At 35.0% G+C, this 22,869-nt stretch overlaps 1 protein-coding gene across 4 annotated transcripts; it reads right to left on the bottom strand.

The window, feature by feature from the left end:
* Positions 1–164: 164 nt before the first annotated feature.
* On the bottom strand, positions 165–22,869 carry GLMN (glomulin, FKBP associated protein). Of its 4 annotated transcripts, none has more exons than XM_026057691.1 (19): positions 22,786–22,869; positions 21,214–21,288; positions 20,587–20,712; positions 19,521–19,640; positions 18,792–18,900; positions 17,306–17,552; positions 16,721–16,820; positions 13,621–13,808; positions 13,049–13,102; positions 12,052–12,082; positions 11,611–11,700; positions 10,099–10,140; positions 9,946–10,019; positions 9,542–9,626; positions 8,350–8,459; positions 6,919–6,982; positions 2,073–2,196; positions 450–532; positions 165–312 (listed from the first exon to the last, which is right to left on the bottom strand). In XM_026057691.1, the coding sequence occupies exons 2-19, from the start codon at positions 21,277–21,279 to the stop codon at positions 217–219; spliced, it is 1,809 nt and encodes a 602-aa protein (XP_025913476.1). In that variant the 5' UTR covers positions 21,280–21,288; positions 22,786–22,869; the 3' UTR covers positions 165–216. The 4 variants fall into 4 exon arrangements, with proteins under 4 accessions (XP_025913476.1, XP_025913477.1, XP_025913478.1 ...); XM_026057692.1 differs by having other exon boundaries at positions 8,350–8,456; XM_026057693.1 differs by lacking the exon at positions 19,521–19,640.

The following is a 22,869-nucleotide window of genomic DNA, read 5'->3' as shown; positions in this document are numbered from 1 at the left end:
TCTGTGAATCACATACAACAACAGTAAAAGGGGAAAAAAAGAAAAGAAAACAGAGCAAGAAGACATGTGAAGAGCAGGATTTGCAGTTCTTCTAGTAGCCATTCTAAATTACTCTTCTTTAAAGGTTGGCAGCCTCCTTTTCAAGTAAAATCTAATAGCTAAAATCAACTTGCAAGAAGTATGTTTATTCAAATGTTTCAGCTGAGCTGAATATTTTCATGTTACAGCTTTTATTTTCACTTCAATGAGTTCTTCTACTCGCGCTAGAACACTTTCTATTAAATCAAATGTGAAGAGAGCTGAGCGTAAAACCTGAAATGACAAAGGAGATTAATGTTATTTTTATTAGATCAATGATTTTCCTCATCAGCTGTTACATGTATGTTTGTCTCCAGATGATCTAAAAGAAAATTTCAGTGCTTCTGACTCTGAAGGGAATGCAAACTCACCTGAAGCTGCATTTCAGTAGTCATGGCAGGCATCTTTTCCCCACTAACAGTTACAGAACAGACTGTGTTAGAATTGTGTGCCTCTGTAGGAGAAAAGACAACCAGAAATCAGCCTGTTGTTCCACATAACTTTTAGAATGAAAAGAATATTTAATATATTATCATTCATTCATTAGCATTCCCTGTTAACAGTGCAAACCTAGGGATTGGCCAAAGGCTGAGGAGGGAAGGTGCTGAACTTCAAGGGGAGGACAGTTTGACCTGGATGCTATCTCTGCACTTTCTATTTGGCATATGACTAAACAGTTAGTCTATTCCTGGTAATACCATTTATGAACTGGTGTACTAGACAAGTTACATAATACAATAAATACAGTTGCAGCAATTAGTCTATTTTTCTGTAATTCAAAACAATTTTAGATAGCTAAAATTCACTTAAAAGGAAAAAAAAATAAAATCTGGTCACTTTTATTTGAAATATTTTTTTAATGCTTCCACATCCAGAGAGATAGAGGGGGCCTTTCAGCTTGACTTAATGAATCCAGATATGAAATACTTATTTTATTAAGCAAAGGCTGCAGGCTCTTCTGTTTCAGGCAGACCTCTTGTAGCAGGCAAAACTACAAGGACAGGTCTGAAAACTGAGGCGAAAATTCTTATATTCAAACTATTTACTTGAAATTTATCGTAATGCTTACAAAAATTATACACTGGGGAGAAAGACTAAACCATTTATTGTTAAAAGTTAGATATTCTCTCCTAAACTCACTTTTCTTTATGTTTTGTCAAAGGCTAGAGAAATGTAAGAGGGCTGTAAAGAAAAAAAAAAAATCCAGATTCATTTTAGAGAAGGGTTTCCTTTAGAAAGATATCTACAGGTTGCCTTCAGAAAAACTCTTCCTCTGCCACATACTAACATGGTTTACAGCAACACAGGAGGATAAGACTAGGGGCAAAAAGCATTACTGACATTTTTGGCAGCTAAAGCAAGTTCCTTGAGGTATCTTAATTATATTGGAGTCCACAAAGGAAYAGAGGATCTGACATACACAGATGGCCTAAAGGAGCTGTAACTAAAGCTCTCATTCCCTATAGAATGTGTGTGTCTGTTTAACCCAGAGCAGAATCTGATTGTGTGTGTCAGATAAAACAAAACAAACAAAAACAAAAAAACAGAACGTAATCCTTCAGGCTTTAAGAGTACCCATTTGCTGTGTGACTTATTTCTTCTCTTATTAACCTCCCCACACCTAGTAYGAAAACTAAGGGTTATAGCTTCACAAAGAGACTTAGATGCCCCTGTCTAACCTTAAATCAAAAGTACAGGTACAGAACAATGTTTTCATGTGGTAGTTTAATGTCAAAAAGACCATATTCCACTCTATTCACAAGCAATTTCTATGAAGTTTCTATAAGGTTTAAGAACGTGATGAGAGATAAAACAAGTTCAGATTTTTCTGACTAATGAAAATTATTAGTATCAAATATAGAAACTACAGAATTATTATTTGAAACCTGGAATAGTCTGAACAGTTAAATAAAAGCATGATCTATACAGCATTCACCAATCATTTGCAATTTCTAAACATGAAGAACAAAGCTAAGAAAAAGAAAACAACTAACCTCTTCTGTTTTCTTTCTTATTCTTTATTTCTGCTTCATAGTGTGCTTTTGACATATTGAGTCCTACATGCAGTGGTTTTAAAAAATTTTGCTCAATCTTGGCAAGCATGGTCCATACACCAGTCTATTCAAACAGAACATAAGAGAGAAGGTTACAAATCAGTTTTATTGAAGCACTGCAGTGCTAAGCCTTCAAGTGCAACTTTTTTTCTTTTACTAGTTTTTATAACACATTTCTGTTCTAGAAGGAAAGAGGGGAAAAAAGAATTTTGATTCATCCACTTAAGCATGAATAGCATTGTGATGAATCTTTAAACTCTCCTCTCTCAAGACAGACTAAAAGTTTTCTTAAAAAAAAAAAAAAAAAAATCTTTACCTGATACTGGATTTAAAAATATATGCTTTACATGATGCTGTCAGTTAAATGAAAATGAACCTACTATAAACAAACAGGCACTGAAGTCTGCAGCAGTCTGGAAATATTGTGGCATACTGCCAAAAACAAACACAAAAAACAACTTAAAATCAACATAAAATATTATTTATTTTCCTTTTGCTACTTCTATCTTGCTGCATTTTCAAAATTATTTGTTGAAAATAGGAGGATTGAGCAGTCCCAAGAAAGGGCAAACAGTAGGTAGACTGGTAACTATAGCAATGGAAATGCATATTTCAGCTCATTCTTCTAAGTAAAGCTGAAAGGATGCTGGTATGTTTGGAGGGGGTGCTAGCCACTTTCTTGGGATAGTACCTCAGCTAGTGACAGTGAGTAAACATCAGTTATATATTCTTCTAAGATAATTCAGCAGCAAAAAAGCACAGATACTTAAATTAATGTTCCAGAATTAACATCGTATTGAGATGCCAAATAAAAGCTGTAGCAAATGTCATGCTCCCCAAATAAAGAAGGCCTTGTCTATACTGCATTCAGTTTAAGAAGCATTATAGGAATGTTATTTAATTTGCTACTACCCTAGCCTTTGCATTCTCAATTTCTCCAATGAATTAGGCTCTGCCAATATATATGAACTATATGTACTTACTTAAAGGTCTTTTTACCTTATGAGAACACCTTATTTTTTTTTCCAAGGTTATTAGAATACCTATCAAATATGTACTGTATTCCAACCCACCTCAAAACACGCACAGAAAACTCTTAAATATTTGCTCGCTGCAAAATCAAATTCTGCTATAAGCTGTATCTTTGTTACTATATGTGTGTAACCATACTGAAAAGGGTAAGACTCATTACTGGCTCTGCTTCGCTGGATGGAAACTGCATTCACAGGCAAGTGAAGATTCCACCTTATAGACTTTATAATCTAAGACAGAAATTGATTTCCCATCTCTAACCTTAACTTCAGAGTATTTTTTAACCAAAAAATAGCATTTAGCGTTCTACTAGTGTGAAGATTTTAATGAAATCCCTAATGAATCAGAATTAAAAAAAAATGTTATATTGTTATGCTTTGTATTAATTCGTGATCCTAGGCAGAGTAGCCAAAGTGCTAAATGAACCTTTCTCCAATTTGGGATGGGTGATGGAAGGAGTTTACAAAAATGGCACTCCAGAAGCAAGAGAGACAAGGAAAAGAAACTCAAAAGCAAGGCTGTTCAAGGTTACACAGCATGAGAGGAAAACTTCTCTGCTTTGGTACCTTAGAAGATTTTAGTTTACAAAACTGAAGTAGAAGAAAACAAATATAAAGCAGTCTTTGTGTCTTTAGATATAAGAACCATTTCTATGACTCCTTTCTTCAGGCAATGGCCTCAAAGAGCAGTGAAAGGAGGATAAAAATAAGGATTCTCAATGGTAAATGACATTGTTGATTACAGGGGAAAATACACCAAATTTTAATGCTAAATGACAAAGTTAACTGGTCTAATAAGAGGACTGGTAAATTACTTCCACTTGAATGGAGCTACAATGAAAAAATAACCTTCCAGAAAAATACTGATTTTTATACTTGATTAATAAAAGCGCTTGTCACAGAGTGATCAAAATATCTGAACTTACATGAAAGAGACATTTTCTTTATGCCCCATTTGCACTATATATGAAGGAATAAATAAAAAATAAGAAGAATATGCAGGGCTGAAAGTTAGGGGAAGAAGCCAGAAGAGATGATGCTATTTTCTCATCAAACCATAGGGATATTCTTTATGCCAGATACTAGACAACATGGTTACAACTATTGTGTACTGCTTGTATAGATTTTTAATGATAATAAAGGAAGCTTTCTCTTTTTTCTTGAAAGAGCTATGCATTATAAAATTTACATGAAACTGAGTGGACCATAATGAGCACTTAAATAGAAATCATTCCATAAATCTGAGAAACAGACAGAGCCTATCAATACAAATTAATTACATTAAGAGTAAATTAGAAATGCATCAGCTGAAGGCTATTTTTACCATTTTTTTCCACAATGGTTTTGGTAAGCACTATAAACTATTTTATCATCATTCTATTTAGACTAATAACATCACTAAGCACATATGAAACTTGTATTCAAATTGAAGTGCTCTGAAAGTGGATCAGAAATTTTTCTGTATTTTGGAAGACAGAGAAAATAAGATGCCGAAGTGACTTACCCCAAATCAAAAAGAGAGTCAAGGAACAGGGAGCGGGGGGGGGGGAAACGACACCTTGCAATACTTATCTGAGAGTTAAAATATTCATCTGACCATGGTATCACCTATTCAAGTCATGAAAGGCTTAGCTCTACTTTAAAACTGAAAAGCAATTTTTATTTAATCTGTCAAGAATATCACTAATTTAAAAAAGTATTTTAATGCAAAAATCAAAGTCTTTAGTACTAAGGAGATCAGATGATATTGTCAGCTGATAAAAAGTGAATGAATTGCATGGATTAGAGGAATGTTGGGACATAATGATTAAAAAAAAAGTCAACAGAAGTTGCATTCATTATTTGAATAAGGGACCTTTCAGTAGTGGATTGAAGTCTGAAAACAAAATACAAACAATTCTAGTGGCTTTTCAATGTGGCACAATGCAGGCCAAAGTGCTCAAAATTATAAATCAATTGCTAGAATATGGAATCCTTATGTTGACCCAGTTGTGAAATTTAAACAATGAGTTTTTCCTTGACTATCCAGGGACACATGTCCATCAGCTGCAGCTGGACAGCAGTGACTACACACAAAATCCCAGATCCATCATAATATACTACATTGAAAAGCCACACAGCAGCTGAATGATAAACATGGTTTGCACTGATCTACCAGTAACAAATGTTGCTGACTGCTTCAGACAGAAAAGAGCTAAACAAAACAAAGAAAAAAGAGGCAGGGATTACTAGTAAAGCTATAAAATCCTGCTTTAAATGAGACAGCATAAAATTATATGGATAAAATACATAAGGGCAGGGCTTTTTAAAAATATACTGCAAACTTTAAAAAATGCAGAGTATTTCTGAAATATTTACATTCAAACATCCAAGCACAGGAGAAATGAAGGTGAGGGAGTATACCTATTACCCACCAATACCTAGGTAAACTGCAGTTTACCTGCAGGTGGACAGTTTAGCCTGGTGAGTTAGTTTTGTGTGTGAAACATTTTATGCTGTATCCGGTAAAGCAAGGTAGAAGAAAACAGGAACAATGTATAAAAAAAAAGAGAGATCAAACATAGGAAAGAAATTATGAATTAAACATATGCTATGCCTGTTAGAACTCTAGATGAGAAAACCTTTCCCCTAAAACAGAGATCTCCAAAATCTGACTGATACACATTATAGACTGAGCTGCTTGTAAAGAAGAGAAATTGTATCAGGAAGAAACCAATCCAGATCAGTAAGACACACCTGCCACACAGAATTACAGCAATGGAACTAGGGATTTCTTTTCCTCCCCCTTTTGGCCATCATTTCAGATGTAAAATGTAACCATTTCGATAGGGGGAGCTGGAATTTCATAGTATCAATGATAATGCAAAACTATACCAGAATTATAGTACAGTCTCTGGGATTAGCAAGTAGAAAGAAATTATTCATATTATTTTGCTTGGAGGAAGGGAAAAAATGAAAAACCTAAGGATAAAATTGATTCTCCCATTACAGTCCTTCTTTTCATTTGTATGTACTAAAGATCTCCCGCATTGTGCTAAGTTGGATAGGCCTATCAATTCCATTTGTTACTTCAGAAGGCAGATCTTACACACAAGAATTTGTTTGATGTTAATACCTACAAAAGCCTTTAACATGTGTCTAACATGCAACTACATAGTTGCTCTAAATACGGAATATTTTTGCACWGTTAAAAGTATTTAAATATGATTATTAAATACTATCTGAGAAATCTTAGTGCTAACAACTTTTATTTTAGTGTGTTGCACAAAAAAGTATTTTTGCTAAAGATGGATAAAATGGATCTCTTGAACTGCAAAGAGTTTGTAAAGAAAACCATTATACAGCATTTGGGGCTTGAGGGATAACTGAATAAGTAAGCAAGAGTAACAAATTAAATATGTTTTTTTTCTCATGGGAATACTCAATAGAGATTTTATTTTGTGATGCCATCCTCTAAAATTATGGACATAGACCACAATTCATTGAGCAAAGTAAAAGGATTGGCTTGTTTACATTAACAGTAAGTATGAATGCAATCAATTTTCATCAGAATGAAATAACACATCACACATCTCTTAATATAGCCAACAAAAATATCACTTCTAGATTTCTAAACACTGCAAAGAGCAACGAGAAGAAAATATTTTTGCATCAGGAATAATTAACATGAATTTGTTCGTATGAATCTGTTCACATGAATTTGCTCAGCTCTCAGCTAAATGAAATCAATCTTTTTCATATCAATTAACACTTACTTGATTATTGTATTCATTATCCTTAATGATTAAGTATCTCAGTAGATTTAGTGATGCCATAATCCTGTGAATTAAAAATATACTATTAATCATTTAGAGTGCAGTTTTACATTACAGGGATAATAACTTAAATTGTCTCTTAGTCAGGCATCCTAAAAACATCCATTTATACAAAATGCAACCATTCATCTGCTGAACAATATAGGCTGATCCAGAGCACCAGTGTACAGTAACTTCCTTTTTACAACAGAAGTTGACACTGTACAAGTAAGATTAAAACTGGCAGTAGATTGGAGAGGGCTAGTGATTGTGAGCAAAAGATTTTCTGAGGAGACTGAACTGTATTACAGAATTTAAGAAGCAACAGAGTGAAGAATGGATATAAAGCTTACTAACTTCTTGCATTTCACCTATCCCCTCACTTACATGTTAGCATCTATGATTTTTCTTTATTTTTTCTTTCCCCTCACATGTGCTGGAACACCTTATTCTTGTTTCTAAACTATCTGAGACACACTCGTACTGCAGTGAGGGAGGGAGCAGAGAACCAGGAATCAGCAAAAAGACATATAGCTTCCCCCCCACCAAATGCATCACTGGTGATCCAAAGTTGATTGGAAACTAGTGTAACAGTTCTCTTTAATACTACTGAATTTTTATTTTGAGTGCTTTTTAAATATCCCCTTTGCTTTTGTTTTACTCTAGTTTTTAGCAAAAACTATTCATTGATATTTCCAGATAAACAGTAGCTCTTCCTCCAGTTATGGATTGTACATGTGGGTTTTTAAATAGCTAAGTGTGCTTCATCTGAACGCCACTACCCTGCTGATTTACAAGCCCAAATTTTACTCATGATATAGGAAGACACTTGTCCTATACAGGAAATTTTCAGAGACATTTCCAGGTATTTTTTTTTATTAGTAAATGGCAGTATTGCTGTTCAGGAGCTTCTGTATACCCACTCATGAGACACAGGACTCCCAGCAGCAATCTGTGAAACAGCCTTGAAAAGGCTGCGTGCTATAAGATGTACCAGATCGTTGTTATTCCCTTATATCACTAAGGCAACATACCACATTTTTTTGTTCCTCCAACTGCTGAAGTTCCTTTCCTGCTTCTGCAGAAAGCTGACAAACCACATATCCCTCAAGGAATAATGCTTTACCAATTAGTTCTGCACTTTGACACCAGATACTACATCCTACAGGGATGCAGAAGGAATACCTTTCTCATTGTTAACCTCAATATAATCGACTGGGACATTTTTCATGTAGAGTCAGTTGAATGGATGGTTGAAATAAGTGATCATTCCCATCTCTAGTTCCAAAATTCTAAAATACAATACACTGATGCATTTTAGTACGGTAGTTTGAAGTTTTCTTTTAAATGATTAAAAAAGCAGAAAAGTTTCTAATTGTGATTACAGCTCACCTATCTGAATTTTGCAGAAGATCCGTCTCAGCACCTTCAGGAAGCAAAAGCACTAAATCTAGAAGGGAGATCAGGTGATGTCCTGTAAACCAGCTATTGTCACATACCTTCTGAAAAACAATACAAAAAGTTCAGTTGTGTGCAAAATTTAAATAATAACAATTATAATTTGGGGGAAACAGAAAAAAATCAAATGTTGGAAGAAATATTTTCTAGTTACTACAAGTGATCAAAATATACTCGTCTTCTCAAAAGGAGACATATTCCTCTCTAGTTTGTTTCTCCATGCCAAGCTGTTCTTTTCCAATTCATCAGAATGAATCCTCCACCTCTTCATCATATCATCACCAATATAGTTAATATTTGTTTACATAAACTTAGTAAATGGTACTAGGCACTCCCTTCTTTATACTGAAGTCTGGAACAATTAGTTATCTTTACCAGAACTGCATTTGTATCATGACAGTATTGTGTCATACCGTGTCACAGCATGTGTTCCTGGCTTTGCTTTTCAAATGCTAAGGACAGAGAAAGTAATTGTGTAGGTAGACATTAACTTTGTGCACAAATAAAATCAAAAGGATATCTGCTAGCATAGTCCTGGGCTCAGGCTGGCATATACAGGGCAGTAACAGAGTTAATGTGATTTAAATACACACTTGTGCTTAGCTACATTCCTAAGAGCATATGTGATTCTATTATTAATGTTACCTAGCATTTCCTCTTTCAAAGATCTTGTTTCAGGTGCTTATTACTCTCTTAATGAAAACCATTTGGATTACAATGTTCCATATTAGGTATTTGGCATGGCCTCAGTTTTTCAGGACATTTCAAATAAAATGGATCAGATGTTTCCAAAACTAATTCTAGGGAAAATGCTTTTTTTTTTGCTTTTTTTTTTTAATGACAAAGTGTTTATGCTTTCTTTGAGTATTTCTAAACCCACAATTCTTCTTAGCAATGTGAGACCATGCAATTACAAGTATATATGTAAAATTATAATGTAAAAATACATATGCAGAAAGAAGCCAAATTAAAACTTTTAACTATACCATTTCCCAATCTTACTGCAATCATACTTTTCAAAGTGGTATTTTTTAATGTATCACTGAAAGCTTAAGCTATGCATGTTTTAACATAATACTGATAGAATTTTGAAGTGGCAACTTGTTTTTAATGATAATAGCCTCACCGTTAATGATAAGTGAATCTGATCTTTTATATTTTGAATAATGTATCCTTCCACACCAGCATGGTTGCTTGTCTTCAGTAAACATCTTGAAAACAAAATAAAGAGATTATCTCCTCAAAGCTACCGATAATAGTTAGCTCAAAATTTAGGTGACATTATGGCCTTATTCATTAAGTGGGAGTTTATCACAGAAAAATAAGGTGAATATCTAACCTTTAAACTCTAGGTTATATTAAGACAGCTGATTTTTTTGGGAGGCATTTCAAACTTATTATTCATCCAAAAATTAACATAATAAAATTAATCTGGTTTTCCAGGTAGCTACAATGATTTCTGACAGTTTTTAGGCAACTAAGTTGTAAAAAAACTGATATTACACAATCTACAATAATCTGGACGCATACCTGAATAATGTGTATTTTCCCTCTGCATCAAATTTGTCTATGAACAACTGCAAAATATTTAAACTCTTCTTCCTCTAAAGGAAAAAAATATATATATGATTTATTCTAATTAAAATTCAGCACTTAACTCATTCTATAGGTCACATTACATACCAGATGCTCTATGGGACAAAGGGTCATAACTTTCACCAAATTCTGCAACAGGACAAAGAAAACATAAATTTTAATTATATCCAGATTAATTACCATTACATCAAACTGACTGACTAAAATCTATGGATGAAAAAAAAAAAAAGCTCCCAACTCACAAAAACATGCCTATAAGATCTGATCAGAGAAGTTAACATTGGCTTCAGTGGCTGAAAGCTCAGGGCCGAAATACAAGAATACTATCCTTCTACTGCGTGAGGCAGATTTGCAAGGAAAGGGCAAAAATACCGAGCACCATCTTTCAAACAAGATCAGTGCCTACCTGCCTGAGAGGCCTGTACATATACTAAGTATATTTTAATTGTCACTGAAGTTTCATGCTCTAGCATGTAGAAAAGACTTGTGTGTTCAACACAGGAAAACACTGAAGCCTACTGACATGTTATATGCTGCCATTTGAGTTGAACATTATACTTTCTATGTAGTCTATTTTTAAACTCCATATGGAACACAGATGTAGTTAAAAAGCAGAACGTTCTGTATTACAGAAGTGTGACCAGTAAGGTTTAGGTGCCTATTTCTATGGAGTGTGACAACTGACAAAACATAAGACTTGTGAAAACATGATGTATTTAGACTATTCACAGAGCAAATAAGGAATAATGTTATATTTGAAATCAATTGTTTTAAGTTGAAAGGAAAAAGTGATTCATCCTGCAAAATGGTAGAATGACCTTCTTAGCTGGTGTTAGAGTAATAGAAAATAATTAATGAGAAGCTTGACAACTACACTATATGAAATACATGACAGAAAAAATTTGTGTAATGATACCTCTTGCTTTGCAGAGGAATAATTAGAAATTTTTAAGTCTTCGAAATTCAGGTCTAAAAAATTTTAAAATATGCAAGGAAGTATCAGGCACAAAAGCATGCTTCCAACTCTACATGGTATATCAGTTAAGATACCGGAGACTGAATTCTCCATTTAAGTATTATTTATGGCAATGATACTCTACAATTGCACTAGCAGAAAGCTGGGGCAGAGGTATAGTAGCGAAAGGAGGAGGAGTGATACCCCTACCGCATGTAGGTGGTGAGGGAAGCCTTATCTATGAAAAATCCTTCTCATCTTTCAAGTAAAAGCTGCCTCTGCTTTAAATTTTTCCTCACACCCTCACCTCTTTTTCCCATTGTGTTGTATTATATCAATATGAAAGGGTGTCACAGGCTGCACTGTGACTATGCCAGTTTCTCATGAGCACCACTGCTAAAATTGAGCAAGCAGAAGGTCCAGAGCTAGTGTGAAGTTGACATTCTGCTTTGCAGAACAATCACTGCACACTGCAGATTCCCCTTGGCCACAAACAATTCTGTATAGCAAGACACCACAGGTTTGAATTTGACAACATAAGTATATAAAGGCTCAGTAGTATGTCCTCTCTTAAACACCTCAAAAATAGCTAGATATTATTTATAATCAAACTTTAAAGACTTCTGTACGTTGCATCTTATTACCTGAGGTACAGTAATAAAATCGCTGAATTCTAAATACTGATGGAGAAGGCTATTATCTTCCATTCTCAATAAAGAGCTCTCAAACAGATCCTGCAAGTGGGGAAAAAAAATTAAACCGCTTAACATTTCACAGCTAAAAATTCCTTTGCTATAAATTCTTATTCATGTATCCAGAACTGCTAGGAACTACAAACGTAAGTGATAACGGTAATTTAAAGATATATGCATGTGTGTAAAGTTCAATAAACGTGGAAGAGTTTGCAAGACTGAAGAACATCTAATTAAGCCTCAAAATATTTCTGAAACTGTAATCTGAACTATCATCTGAATTATCATTTGTACCTCTCCTAGAAAGGGAAAAAATCAAGTTACACCATTACTTAAATTGGAAAGAATAAATATTCAAACAATGAAAATTTATTAAAGGAAAAGAAAACTTACCAGTCCTTTAGATAACACAGATTCTTCTGTTCTAGAAAAAAAATTTAGACATTAACAAATTTAAGATGCAAATTGAAAAAAACACTGCTTATATTTTGGAAGAAGTAGTAGAAGAGAAATAGAAGAGAGATCAAAAAGGAACCTGGCCCTCAACAATTTTCATTGTTCCCTATCATCTTCATTATTCTTCTCAAAGATTTTTAGAATATACTGGACTGATGGAGAGGCTGCAAATTTGACTCATCTCTTTGAGGTCAAAAATGGTATTTCTTCTCAATATTTATAAAAGCTCAAAGAAAGGAGCTCGTGTCCCACAGGCATCAAGATATTAATTAACGAAGAGAATGAAACTTTTCCCAGATGATTCCATTTGCACAGTTCTGTAAGCCAAGGGGAAAGACAGCAAGTCCTAATCTGAAGAGACCGGGAAGTTTTATTTAAATTTTGCCAGGAAATAGTAAGCAGTCATAATAGGAAACCCTTCTATAGCAGTACTGGAAATTATTTTGTCAACAGTGCTACTTACAGAATGCCAAATAATCACAATATACGGAAAAGTATGGTTTCCTCTAGAAAGCCTGACCTTTAATCAGATTGCGTATCATATCAAAATACATTCAAAAAAATACTATCGTGATAGTCTTCTCTAATAGTAAACTGATTGTTACAGAAGTACAAATAAATATACATTCCAATTATTCTGCATTTGTATAAATGGCCTTAATTTTGCATTTTCTGATATCACAGTACAAGCTGAAAACACTAACTGAATGCTTAGGACAACTTTTCATAGCTCTTCAGAAAAAATAAAGCCATCTTGTCCTGAAATTTGCCGTTTTAATTCTCAGCTTTAAAAACCTCCCCTGGACATAGCTGGTATATTCAAAGTTTCATTCAATGAAGTACTATAAAATAAATAAATAAATCAGAAATATACCATAGGATAAGCAAAAGAACCCCCACATCATCTAGAATGCCAAATATCATACAAGCCTACCTTTTCAGTAGGACTTCGATGTGTGTCATATTGCATTGCAGCAGGTATGATGGACTAAGAGAGAAAATCAGATTTACGTTAAATTGCATATGCCATGTAGGTCACAGTCACAAATAAACATTTTCACATAGTTACTGTTTAATATATTTGATAGGCTTAGTCTTTTTTTCAAAAATTTATACAAACATCTTTACAAAATTAATAATTTCAAAATAGATATATATGAGCCAGTAAGTCAAACTGCTGTTCGTAATTCTTATGTGGCATCCGTATATAAATATATAATTGAAATTTTAATATATGTTAATTTTTAACATATCACTAATAATATCAGTTTCTTTAAAAGGACAGCTCGTGTACAATTAAGCAGTAATTAAGTAATCTGCAGAACTGGAGTAAGTACTTATGCATATAATATAAGCTACATAAAATAGAAACACATAAATGTTACCATAAACAAATACAAAATGCACAGTTTTCCATAATAACTATTTATAAATAAAAGTTTTATTCTGCTCATAAAGAACCTTCAAAGTATAAACTTATCATAAGTGAGGAAGAATAGCTCTTACCTAAATACCATAGGAAAGCAATCAATACCAAAATATTGAACAAACATCAGATATGACAGACATGCCAAAGAATCTGCAGAATTCTTTTGCTCTATATCCACAAACTCCTCGTTCTCCCAGGACGGACTTCTGCCTTTATGATGTAAAAACACTAATGGTATCAATTCTCTCATATCCCATAAAATGTCCTAAAAAAGAAAGTTAGATTGCATATATTTGCCTTTAAAAGTTTCAAACCTTATATTTACAGTAAAATCTCTTAGACAGCAAAAGTTACTGAAAATATTTTGTGACTATTTATGATACATACACAAAAAAGTTTCCAGGAAAAATAACCACTGTGAGGACATTATTAGGATAGCAAAGTCAAGCACTCACAGGTTAGCACAAGACAAAATAAAGTCACCCTGCAAAACCCTGGTTTGGTCCCCTTATCTGCACGTGCCATGAATAATAATGATAGTTATCCGATCACATTATGCTGCAGGACCCCTGCAGGGTCACATTATGCTTCAGGTCACAGAATACTTACTTAGCATTTTGCTTTCTCTTCATTGTTCAATATGCAACACAAGGTTTATCTACTAAAGGCAAGCCCTGCTTTAAAGCTACAATCAGTCTGTATGGCCTTTCTTTGCACTGATGCACAACACAGGAACACCGGAGTACTTCACAAATGTTAGTGTTTTCTCCCACACATTCCTGTGAGATTAGGAGGTAGTGTAATTCATATTGCAAAGATTGTGGAGGAAGCAGAGAGACCAAGGTTAACTCACCATTCTGCGATTATCCAATTTGGACCTTTCAGAGAATTAGCATTACATAACATGTCAACTACTCAGAGCGTGGCTCTGCTGACCTTAGCTGCAGCTCTCATTACCAAATTCTATAAATAGCTAAAGTGATTTTCTTCAGAAAAAGGAAGAAAAGATAATTTGTAATAAACTGTATAAAACGTAGTTTTAAATTGTGCCAAAGCAGTCTACAGGATAGGCAGGGATAAAAATCCATTTTTTCAGAACAGCCTTCAATCATCTTAGCCATTAGATCATCTTCTAATAATCCCTGCCTCCTTCACTGCACACCTTACAAGTTCGCCATCAAATGAAGTCAAGATCTTACAGATAAGAGTCTCTCTCATTACACAACCCTGATCGATCCACAGAGCAGTTCCATCCTATGCTTTGACAGAGACATCCTGTGGAAAAAACTGGATGTGATCATGATCGAAAAATCTAATTATGGTTGAACAACAACCAGAATTTTGCTAATTGCTTACTTCAGTGTACTTCACTTTGCAACCTTAACACTTGTAAACAGAATTTTGTGTGCATAAATTCTTAGATTTTAAAAAAACAAACCGGAGAAGAAACAAAACTGTATTATACGGCAACTTCCAAACTTCCTTTACACATACACATATTTATCTATCTATCTATACACACACACACACGTATTTTATATATGCTTTCCTCATCCCAGCTGGCTCCAAGTCTTCCTTTTGAGACTTCTCATCAAGTTTTTGTGTGCCATTTCCTCCCTCACCACGACACCCTGACCCAATCTCTCTGCTTCTCTAGGAGACTAGTTCTTCCAATATACTGTCTAAAAAGCTGCCTTTTTTTTCCTAACTTCCTGTTTCACAGTTCACAGGCCATCTGAGCCTTCTTCCGCAGCTGGTTTGAGTTTCTCAGTCTCTCAGCCAACTTCATCCCCACTCTACCTGCATTATAACTTAGACATCCCTCTTACATACCCCCAGGCATTCTCTATTTCAACTTTTTCATTTGATTTGTGAATTTTCCTCCTCTAACCAGGGATAACAAGGTAGCATAAAGTCCAAAGCCTCAAACTTAACTCTGTTCTTTCAAACAGCTGACATTAAGATGAGAAACAAGTGTATATATAGTTACTGAAGCATTTTACAGAAAAAAATTTGGACAGTTTTCCAAATCAGAACTATTAAGTTTGTCTAGTTAACAGCAAATTTAAATAATCCATTAATAGTCATTTAATTCTCAGTTCTCCAATACTTCTAAAATTGGTAGTTTATTTTATAAGAGTGGAAGACACTAACTGCAATCTAACACAAACGAGCTGTTACTGTCTATTCAGGGTCACCTAACCAGTGGCYCATTGGCTATCCTGAGGGATGATTCCCTTTAGAAACAGTGAAGATTTTCCACTGTTATATACGACTATATACGGTGAAGATTTAGCAGCCAGCTTCTGAATAAACTGCTATAAAATAATCCAGTAGCTGGTTTTCTAGAAATTTCCTTCATTTCATCAGCCTAATACAAATCATCATACAAGCATGTATTTTAAAATTAGAGATGCAACTGGTAATTACAAATATTTTAAAGTTTGGATATGTGCAGGAGAGAAAATATTCTTCATCCAAACATGAATAAGGCACAGCTCTACTCCCTATGACTTTTTAATTAATCACACCTAGTCCTATTCCTCAAAACATACACAGACTGTGTGTTGCACCTGACTACCTCCTTAAAAGGTTTGGTTTTACTGCAAAATTAGATAAAATTATCTATACCCACAGTAATCTCGCTCTAACAAAGCACAGCTGCTGTGTAACACATTCAAAACCCAGAGTAACTGCACTGATAGCACAGAGTGGCCATGTCCCCACTAAATTTCCAGCTATAGCATCAGAAGTAGTCAAGCTATTGATACCTTAACTGGTCAGCTGGCTTACACTTTAGGTACCATGTTAAAGATTTCTCCGTGTGCAACACATGCATTAAGGGTAACACTTAGATTTTAACTTGAGCTAATACTGCAGCAAAGATACAATCCTTTAGATATCCTAACAGATTCATACAGCACCAAAAAAAGAAGCAGTTATAGCAAAGTAGCAGCTGCTGATTCAGACAGCAGCCCAAACTGGCCTAGCAAGAAGCAAAACTTAGTCTATGAGAGTTAGAGGTTCCAGAGATGGGATCTGAAACTATTCTGGGCCTTTCTCAGAGTAAGCGTTAACTTACAGAACACTGTAAGTCATCTCTAGAACCGACTGTAGGGAATTCTGAAGTACACAACTGGTTTGGCATACACTGTAATTCATTTTGACTGCACTTACTATAATTTCAGTCGCAAAGCGCCTAAAGGGATGTTCTTCAATGCTCTCAAGTTGTTCAAGCTGAGCTGTTAACAACGGGTACTTCAGGCTTTTCATACAGCTGAAATAGAAAGGGGCAACACTTAAATAAAGTCACCAGTAAAGTCACAAGTACAGACTATAATGATGTCACTGAGGACCAAAAATAAAGTCTATACTCAATAGCTGCTGCTATTCCTGGTATTCCAAGGAGAATAAAAAAAGAATGCCTCCCTTAAAAGCACTGCTTAGACTTCACCTCCAGAATGGGATTATCCTCACTCTTGTAAGCTTGAGAAGAAGCAGAGGACTACTAAATCAGCTCCATACCACAGACACAAATTTCTTTACCATTTTCCTGCATTTAAAAAAATATTTTTACTCTTCTTTCCTCACCTAACAAATATGTAAGGGATTTTTTTTCTTTTTTGAAATACAGCATTAGTTTATATAAATTGACAGCATTATAAAACACTAGTAAGATGATTTATTTACTACCCGTACAATAAATGCCAACTGCATTATGTTACACTATGGGAATACATTAAGCTGATATAAAATACTCACAACTTTAGTAATTCTTCCTTCAGCTCCATATCGTTGCATTCTGATGACTTTTCCATATTTTTAACAACTTCATTCACAAAAGGTTTAGCAAAGTCCACAACAGCATTACAACATTGACAGAGACCAAGTTTATCTTCTTGTATTTGTTGTTTTGTGTAAGGTACAGGCAATGGAGTGAGCTGATTCATAATCATGGCCAAAGATAAGCCCACTGAGTAGGCCTTCTTGTTCTGAAGTTTGAAAAGCACTGAAACAAAGAGAACAGTCTGAGACATTAAGTTATTACTTGCTGGAGGAAAAAGTCAACAACAATAAAAAAAGTGACTACGTAAGAAAGTCTTTTGTTTCAGTGGAGGAGAGGGACTGATGCCTGAAATAACATGAGCAAGTACAGCAATATTAGACAACACGATCAGTTAGCTTAATATCCTGCAGTTAACATGACCATAGAGTTGATGCTGGCAAATAAATATTAAAGCATACACACCTTTCAAAATATTCCTCCTTTCTCCATAGCACAGTGATGAGGACTGAAAAAAATCTGTCTTTTTAGAACTAATGTAAGTGAATTAATGTTCATTTCAAGTGAATTAATATTCATTTTCCTGACCTGAAAATGGATTTGCTCTTGCTTTATTGCTTGATTTTTTCTGTGCTTGGCAAAACCAAAGATAATGGACCAACATTTCTGCTGAGATCTGACTCTCAGTGAGCCAGTTCAGAACTGTTCTATACTTTGTGGCAGAACTAGAGTGGCCTCCAGACTGAGAAAAGAGAACAAACTGCACTCAGTGCAGGCTAACTGCAGATCGGCTATCCAACGAAACACATCCTCCCAACTATCAAAATGCTTCTCTTATTAAATTCTAGCATAATTAAATAACATATTTCAAAGACTGCTAAAATTAAACTTCAACTTGATACAAGACTGTTGGTTTGATCTCACATATCAAGACAGAAACCACTACTTGTTACCTACTAGTGGGTATCCTCCCCCCCCCAAAAAAATCAACCTTATTTTTATTTTTACATGTAAATCAGAAGAATGCAATTTTTCAAATCAAATATTTCAACCTGCTTAAACTAGAAATAACAGCTTTGTACCATGAAAATATGGAATTGTATGTTTTAAAAGTTAAATAATCAAGAATTCCACAAATCAGTGTAATTTTCCATTTCTGTAACAAGAATACAAATAAATTTTACTTCTGTAAATGTAATCGCCACAAGACCAAAAAGTTATAAACGATGAAAAATAGCTGAATACTGCTTTTCAACCAATGCTATCACTCCCATCTAAAATCTTTTCATAACAAGCCAACACAAGCATGGAAATTATACCTTGCATTATTTTGCAGAATGTAAAGAACTGTAAAGCCTGTCAGGGTAGAAGTGTTCTGCAACTATTTGAGTAAAGGCTAAAATAATTTAATAATTTAACAAGAAAAGTATTTAGTTCAAAATCATGCAAGAAAGTGAATGTTACCTGTCTGCAAAGGCTGAAGCAATAACATGACAGTTTGGCATACTTGCTCTCCAGAGGTCTGCTCAATCTGCTCAAGTAAACCTAAAAAAAGTTCCTTTGCATTACATAGCTGCAAGAGAAGAACAATGCATATTTTTTAATCATCATGGTCACGAGCTAAAAACCCCACCACAAACTGCAACATAGAAGCTCTTGTACATCAAAGAAAGCAGATCCAAACATCCAAAATAATCTTTAAGAAAAGCAAATAAGATTAGTACTTGTTAATGTCTTCTGTACAATGTATATGTGTGTACATAGATTAAGACTTATTTCCCTACATCAGAACCATCAGATAATGCCTGCCATACCCCTATATCTGCATTAGACAAGAGGCAGTATTTCTGTGGCTGGGGCTACAACCGCGCTGACTGTAGCAGCAGGCTACCAAAAAACTTTCTAACAGATGAGCTCTGTCTGCCTTTTTCTTCACAGTAGTGCTACAGCTCTTTGTTTTGCCCAGTTACTAATTCCACAAAATTTGTAAGAGGTTAATTATTTCTGAGAACACTATCCCTGTGCCTAATTCAGATGAAATTCAGGCCTATGGTCAAAAAGTTATGGGAAACAATCGAAAGAACCCAGGTTAAAAAAGGTTTTAAAAAAAATGAAGAAAAAAAGAAAAAAGAAAAAAAGGTCTTCCTCTTTGCTACAATTACTGTATTAAAACTATGTATTTCAAAATCATACCTGTACCAACTGATCTAGTATCTTCAAGCAGTGTTCTCTCTTATCATCTTCCTGTTTATACACTAAAATACATCTAACAAGAGGACAAATGAGATTCCAACCCATATTCTTGATGATAACCTGCAAACCAGATTTTCAGAGAATGAACCAAAACTGGATAATTTCTAAATATAGAAGATTGTATATACAAAGGCCAAAAATGACAGCAGATCAATGCCCTGGTTGTAATGAATACCATAATAATGTCATTGAAAACTTAATACCGATTATAATAAACTTATGCGCTTGATATACATTGTATTCTCTCCCCATATCTGGCAGCATAGCTGCATATTCTATATAGTTTTCTTTTGTGTATTAGTTCCAACATGTCAATATATATTTCCAGATATTTATATGACAAAACATTTCAAATAGGTCTAGGTAGAGGTTTTTTGCTGTTTTTGATTAGACAAATCAAGGAAAGAAAATTTAGAGAAATTATTGTTGTACAACATTTTGTCCACGGGAGAACCCATTTGTTCAAGATCTTCAGTTACTGCTCAGACTCACAGAGATCATAACCAGACTGTGACCTTCAAGCATTATTGCCAAAACATTTCATCCTTCCCTTCCTTTCAGACCTCCTATTTAGATATATTCAATGTAAGTGTGTTCTCCCAGACCCCAACAGTGTCCCCACACAATTTCTCCTCCATTAGCATCAGCTTAGCTGTTTGCTCTTACAGTTTTGCCCAATGTTATATCCATCTGAAGTTCTCTCTCCTGCAACAGAGGGCCACTGTCACTTTCTCCTCATTACGAGGTTGGCCTCTCTTTTCTCTTCTGCTTAATTCACTGGAAAACAGCTATTAATAGCTTTGTTAAGATTACCATGACTTGAGTACACAAGTCATAGTAATTCAAATTACACTAGAATGTGCACTTAACACAGAGCAACTGATTAACTATTCATATGGACACACTTACTCCATAGTGAAGGTAGCTTTCCTGCTTCATATACAGTTTTATCTATTTAATGGTGTGTTTAGCACACAACTAATACATAATGCAAATCTAAACTCACCTTATTTTTCTCATTTTGAACTACTTCTAATAACTGAGCTGCATATCCATCTTCTAAACATTTCTGGCCTGCTACCTGAAATAGATTAAAATCTTCTCCTCTGAAATCAGCTTCTTTCAGAATTTGCTAGAAAGAAAACATGCATGTTTAATGCCATATTTATAAAGGACAAATAAAAAAAAAGTAAACCCAAGCTTTCATTTCAAGGTCAAATGTAATGTCACTGTAACTTATCTTTTCTTACATATCATCTTTTACATACTAAAAAAAATTACTGAAAACTAAACAGAAGAGAAAACAGTATTTCAATAGTATATTCCAAGTCTAGACAACAGCATGTTATTTGAGAGATATACTTCCTACAACAATCTGCTAGTGTTTTCTTCCTTCAGACAGTTACTGCTGAGTGAAACAAGAACACGCCTTCCTCCAAGAGGCAGAAGTTACCAAGCATCTTGGTACAAGCACCAAAGAGAAGGCAAAGAAACATGAAGGCTAAACCCAGCTGCCCAGTGAGGAGTTCTGCTAACAACTGTCTTGCATTTTAGGGTCATTTTGTTTTTAATTACAGTGTATAAAGACAAACTTACACTGCTTGCATCTACACCTGTTATGAGAAGTACTTACGCATCGTTGTATTATGGCTTGAAGTTCATCGACTGCCATTATAGTTTGGCTTTGTTCTTCTGGCATTTAAAATTTCTGTTATAAATTAAAAAGAGTGCAATATTAAACCACACAAAGTAAAAACAGAGGCTGAAAAATAATCACATTATCCAAAAAATGCTAGATAGAGAAATTAGAGCAATCAATACAAACAGATATTATGAAGACTAAATGATAGAAAAAATAGGAGAAAAGTATCTCAAGAAGTGTATGTTAAGATACTATTTTAGACAGGAAACAGCCTACATTCTGTGTACAGGGAAGTAATTTTTCAAATATTATCAGGGTTATCTTAAAAAGCCAGGAGGCCTTGGCTACTACATGGACACATACATTGAGAACTGCAACTACTACAGAGCAAGCCTGGGCTCACTGCAYACCAGGCGTGGATGTCCCCGCTACGCCACATTTACTGTGAACATACTAATCGGATGAGCTCTCTGCTCAGATCTGACTAGAAGGCTCTGATCAGAAGCCTAGGATGTGCACAGCTGATCCAACCACTGTGCCAGTTTTGTATCAGCAGTGTTTTAGTCTCGTAAAGATTACATGTGCAGAATCATTTACTTCTTTCTACTGCTAGTTCAGTGGCATTTTAACTCCAGACACTACAATTGTTGTAGCTGAAAGCAATTAAGTTAAACATTTGAGTAAAATTAAGTGCATATCAAGTTTTACAATCAGGGCCATGACTTACAAATAAAATCAAGTTCAGTTTTCTCACACGATATATCATAGCAGTAATCACAATCTTTATGTTTTATAGTAATTCCATGTGCATAAATATGGTTATATAAGCACTGTGACTGTATGCACAAGCCACTGGCACTTGAATGATTATCTAACTCTCATGAAAACACCCAAGCTTCATATTTATACAGACATCTCAATGTACAGTCCTCCATCCTTCCATTTAAGTTTGACTTTAGCTAACGCAATACCCAGATATCCAAGCTATTCGGTTATTTACAAACTCAGTCAGCTCACCATAACCTATAAAGCACCTGTATGTGAATTTTATTACTGAAGGAATAAATAATTTTCTGTTCTCAACTGCCTATTTTAACATTTCTACTTCACTACAACATAGCAATGTATCTGGCCTGTCATTTTAATTTTGTGATTATCATATACTTTGTTAGCACTCACTGTACTACTTCGGCTCTTAATTTTACAGGATCTTACTAATTCCCCCAAACCAATTTACATATACTTTTGAACGTTAATATTCCTGCATTTTCAGCCCTCAGTAACTTTTCAATGCATTTACAGCCTTGAAATATGCCCCGAGCACTGTGCTGCGGCCAAGGATTTGCCAGCTGAGCTCAGAGCCAGTTCAGGCCTTAATACTTAATCCACTTTCTAACGAAGTCTTTTCGGTGGTTTCAGAGGCAAACGCCGTCTCCGCCACGAGAAATTTCCTGCTACCGATTTTCAGCAAACTCCCCCCCCCACTGACGAAACGCATTTGATGTTTCTCAGCCGCGGCCTCGCTGGGCGAGGACACGCAGGCCGTACGAAGCGACTGCTCACCTCATCCGTGCGCGCCAGGCTGAACTAAGGACGCGCAACGCCGCCTCCCGCTCGCCTCAGCGGACGGCGCCGGGCTGCGGCCCC

This window comes from Apteryx rowi, unplaced genomic scaffold, assembly GCF_003343035.1.
Source record: "Apteryx rowi isolate R43461 unplaced genomic scaffold, aptRow1 scaffold_14, whole genome shotgun sequence".
Taxonomy (NCBI): Eukaryota; Metazoa; Chordata; class Aves; order Apterygiformes; family Apterygidae; genus Apteryx; species Apteryx rowi.
This window is presented reverse-complemented; position numbering and strand designations above follow the sequence as displayed.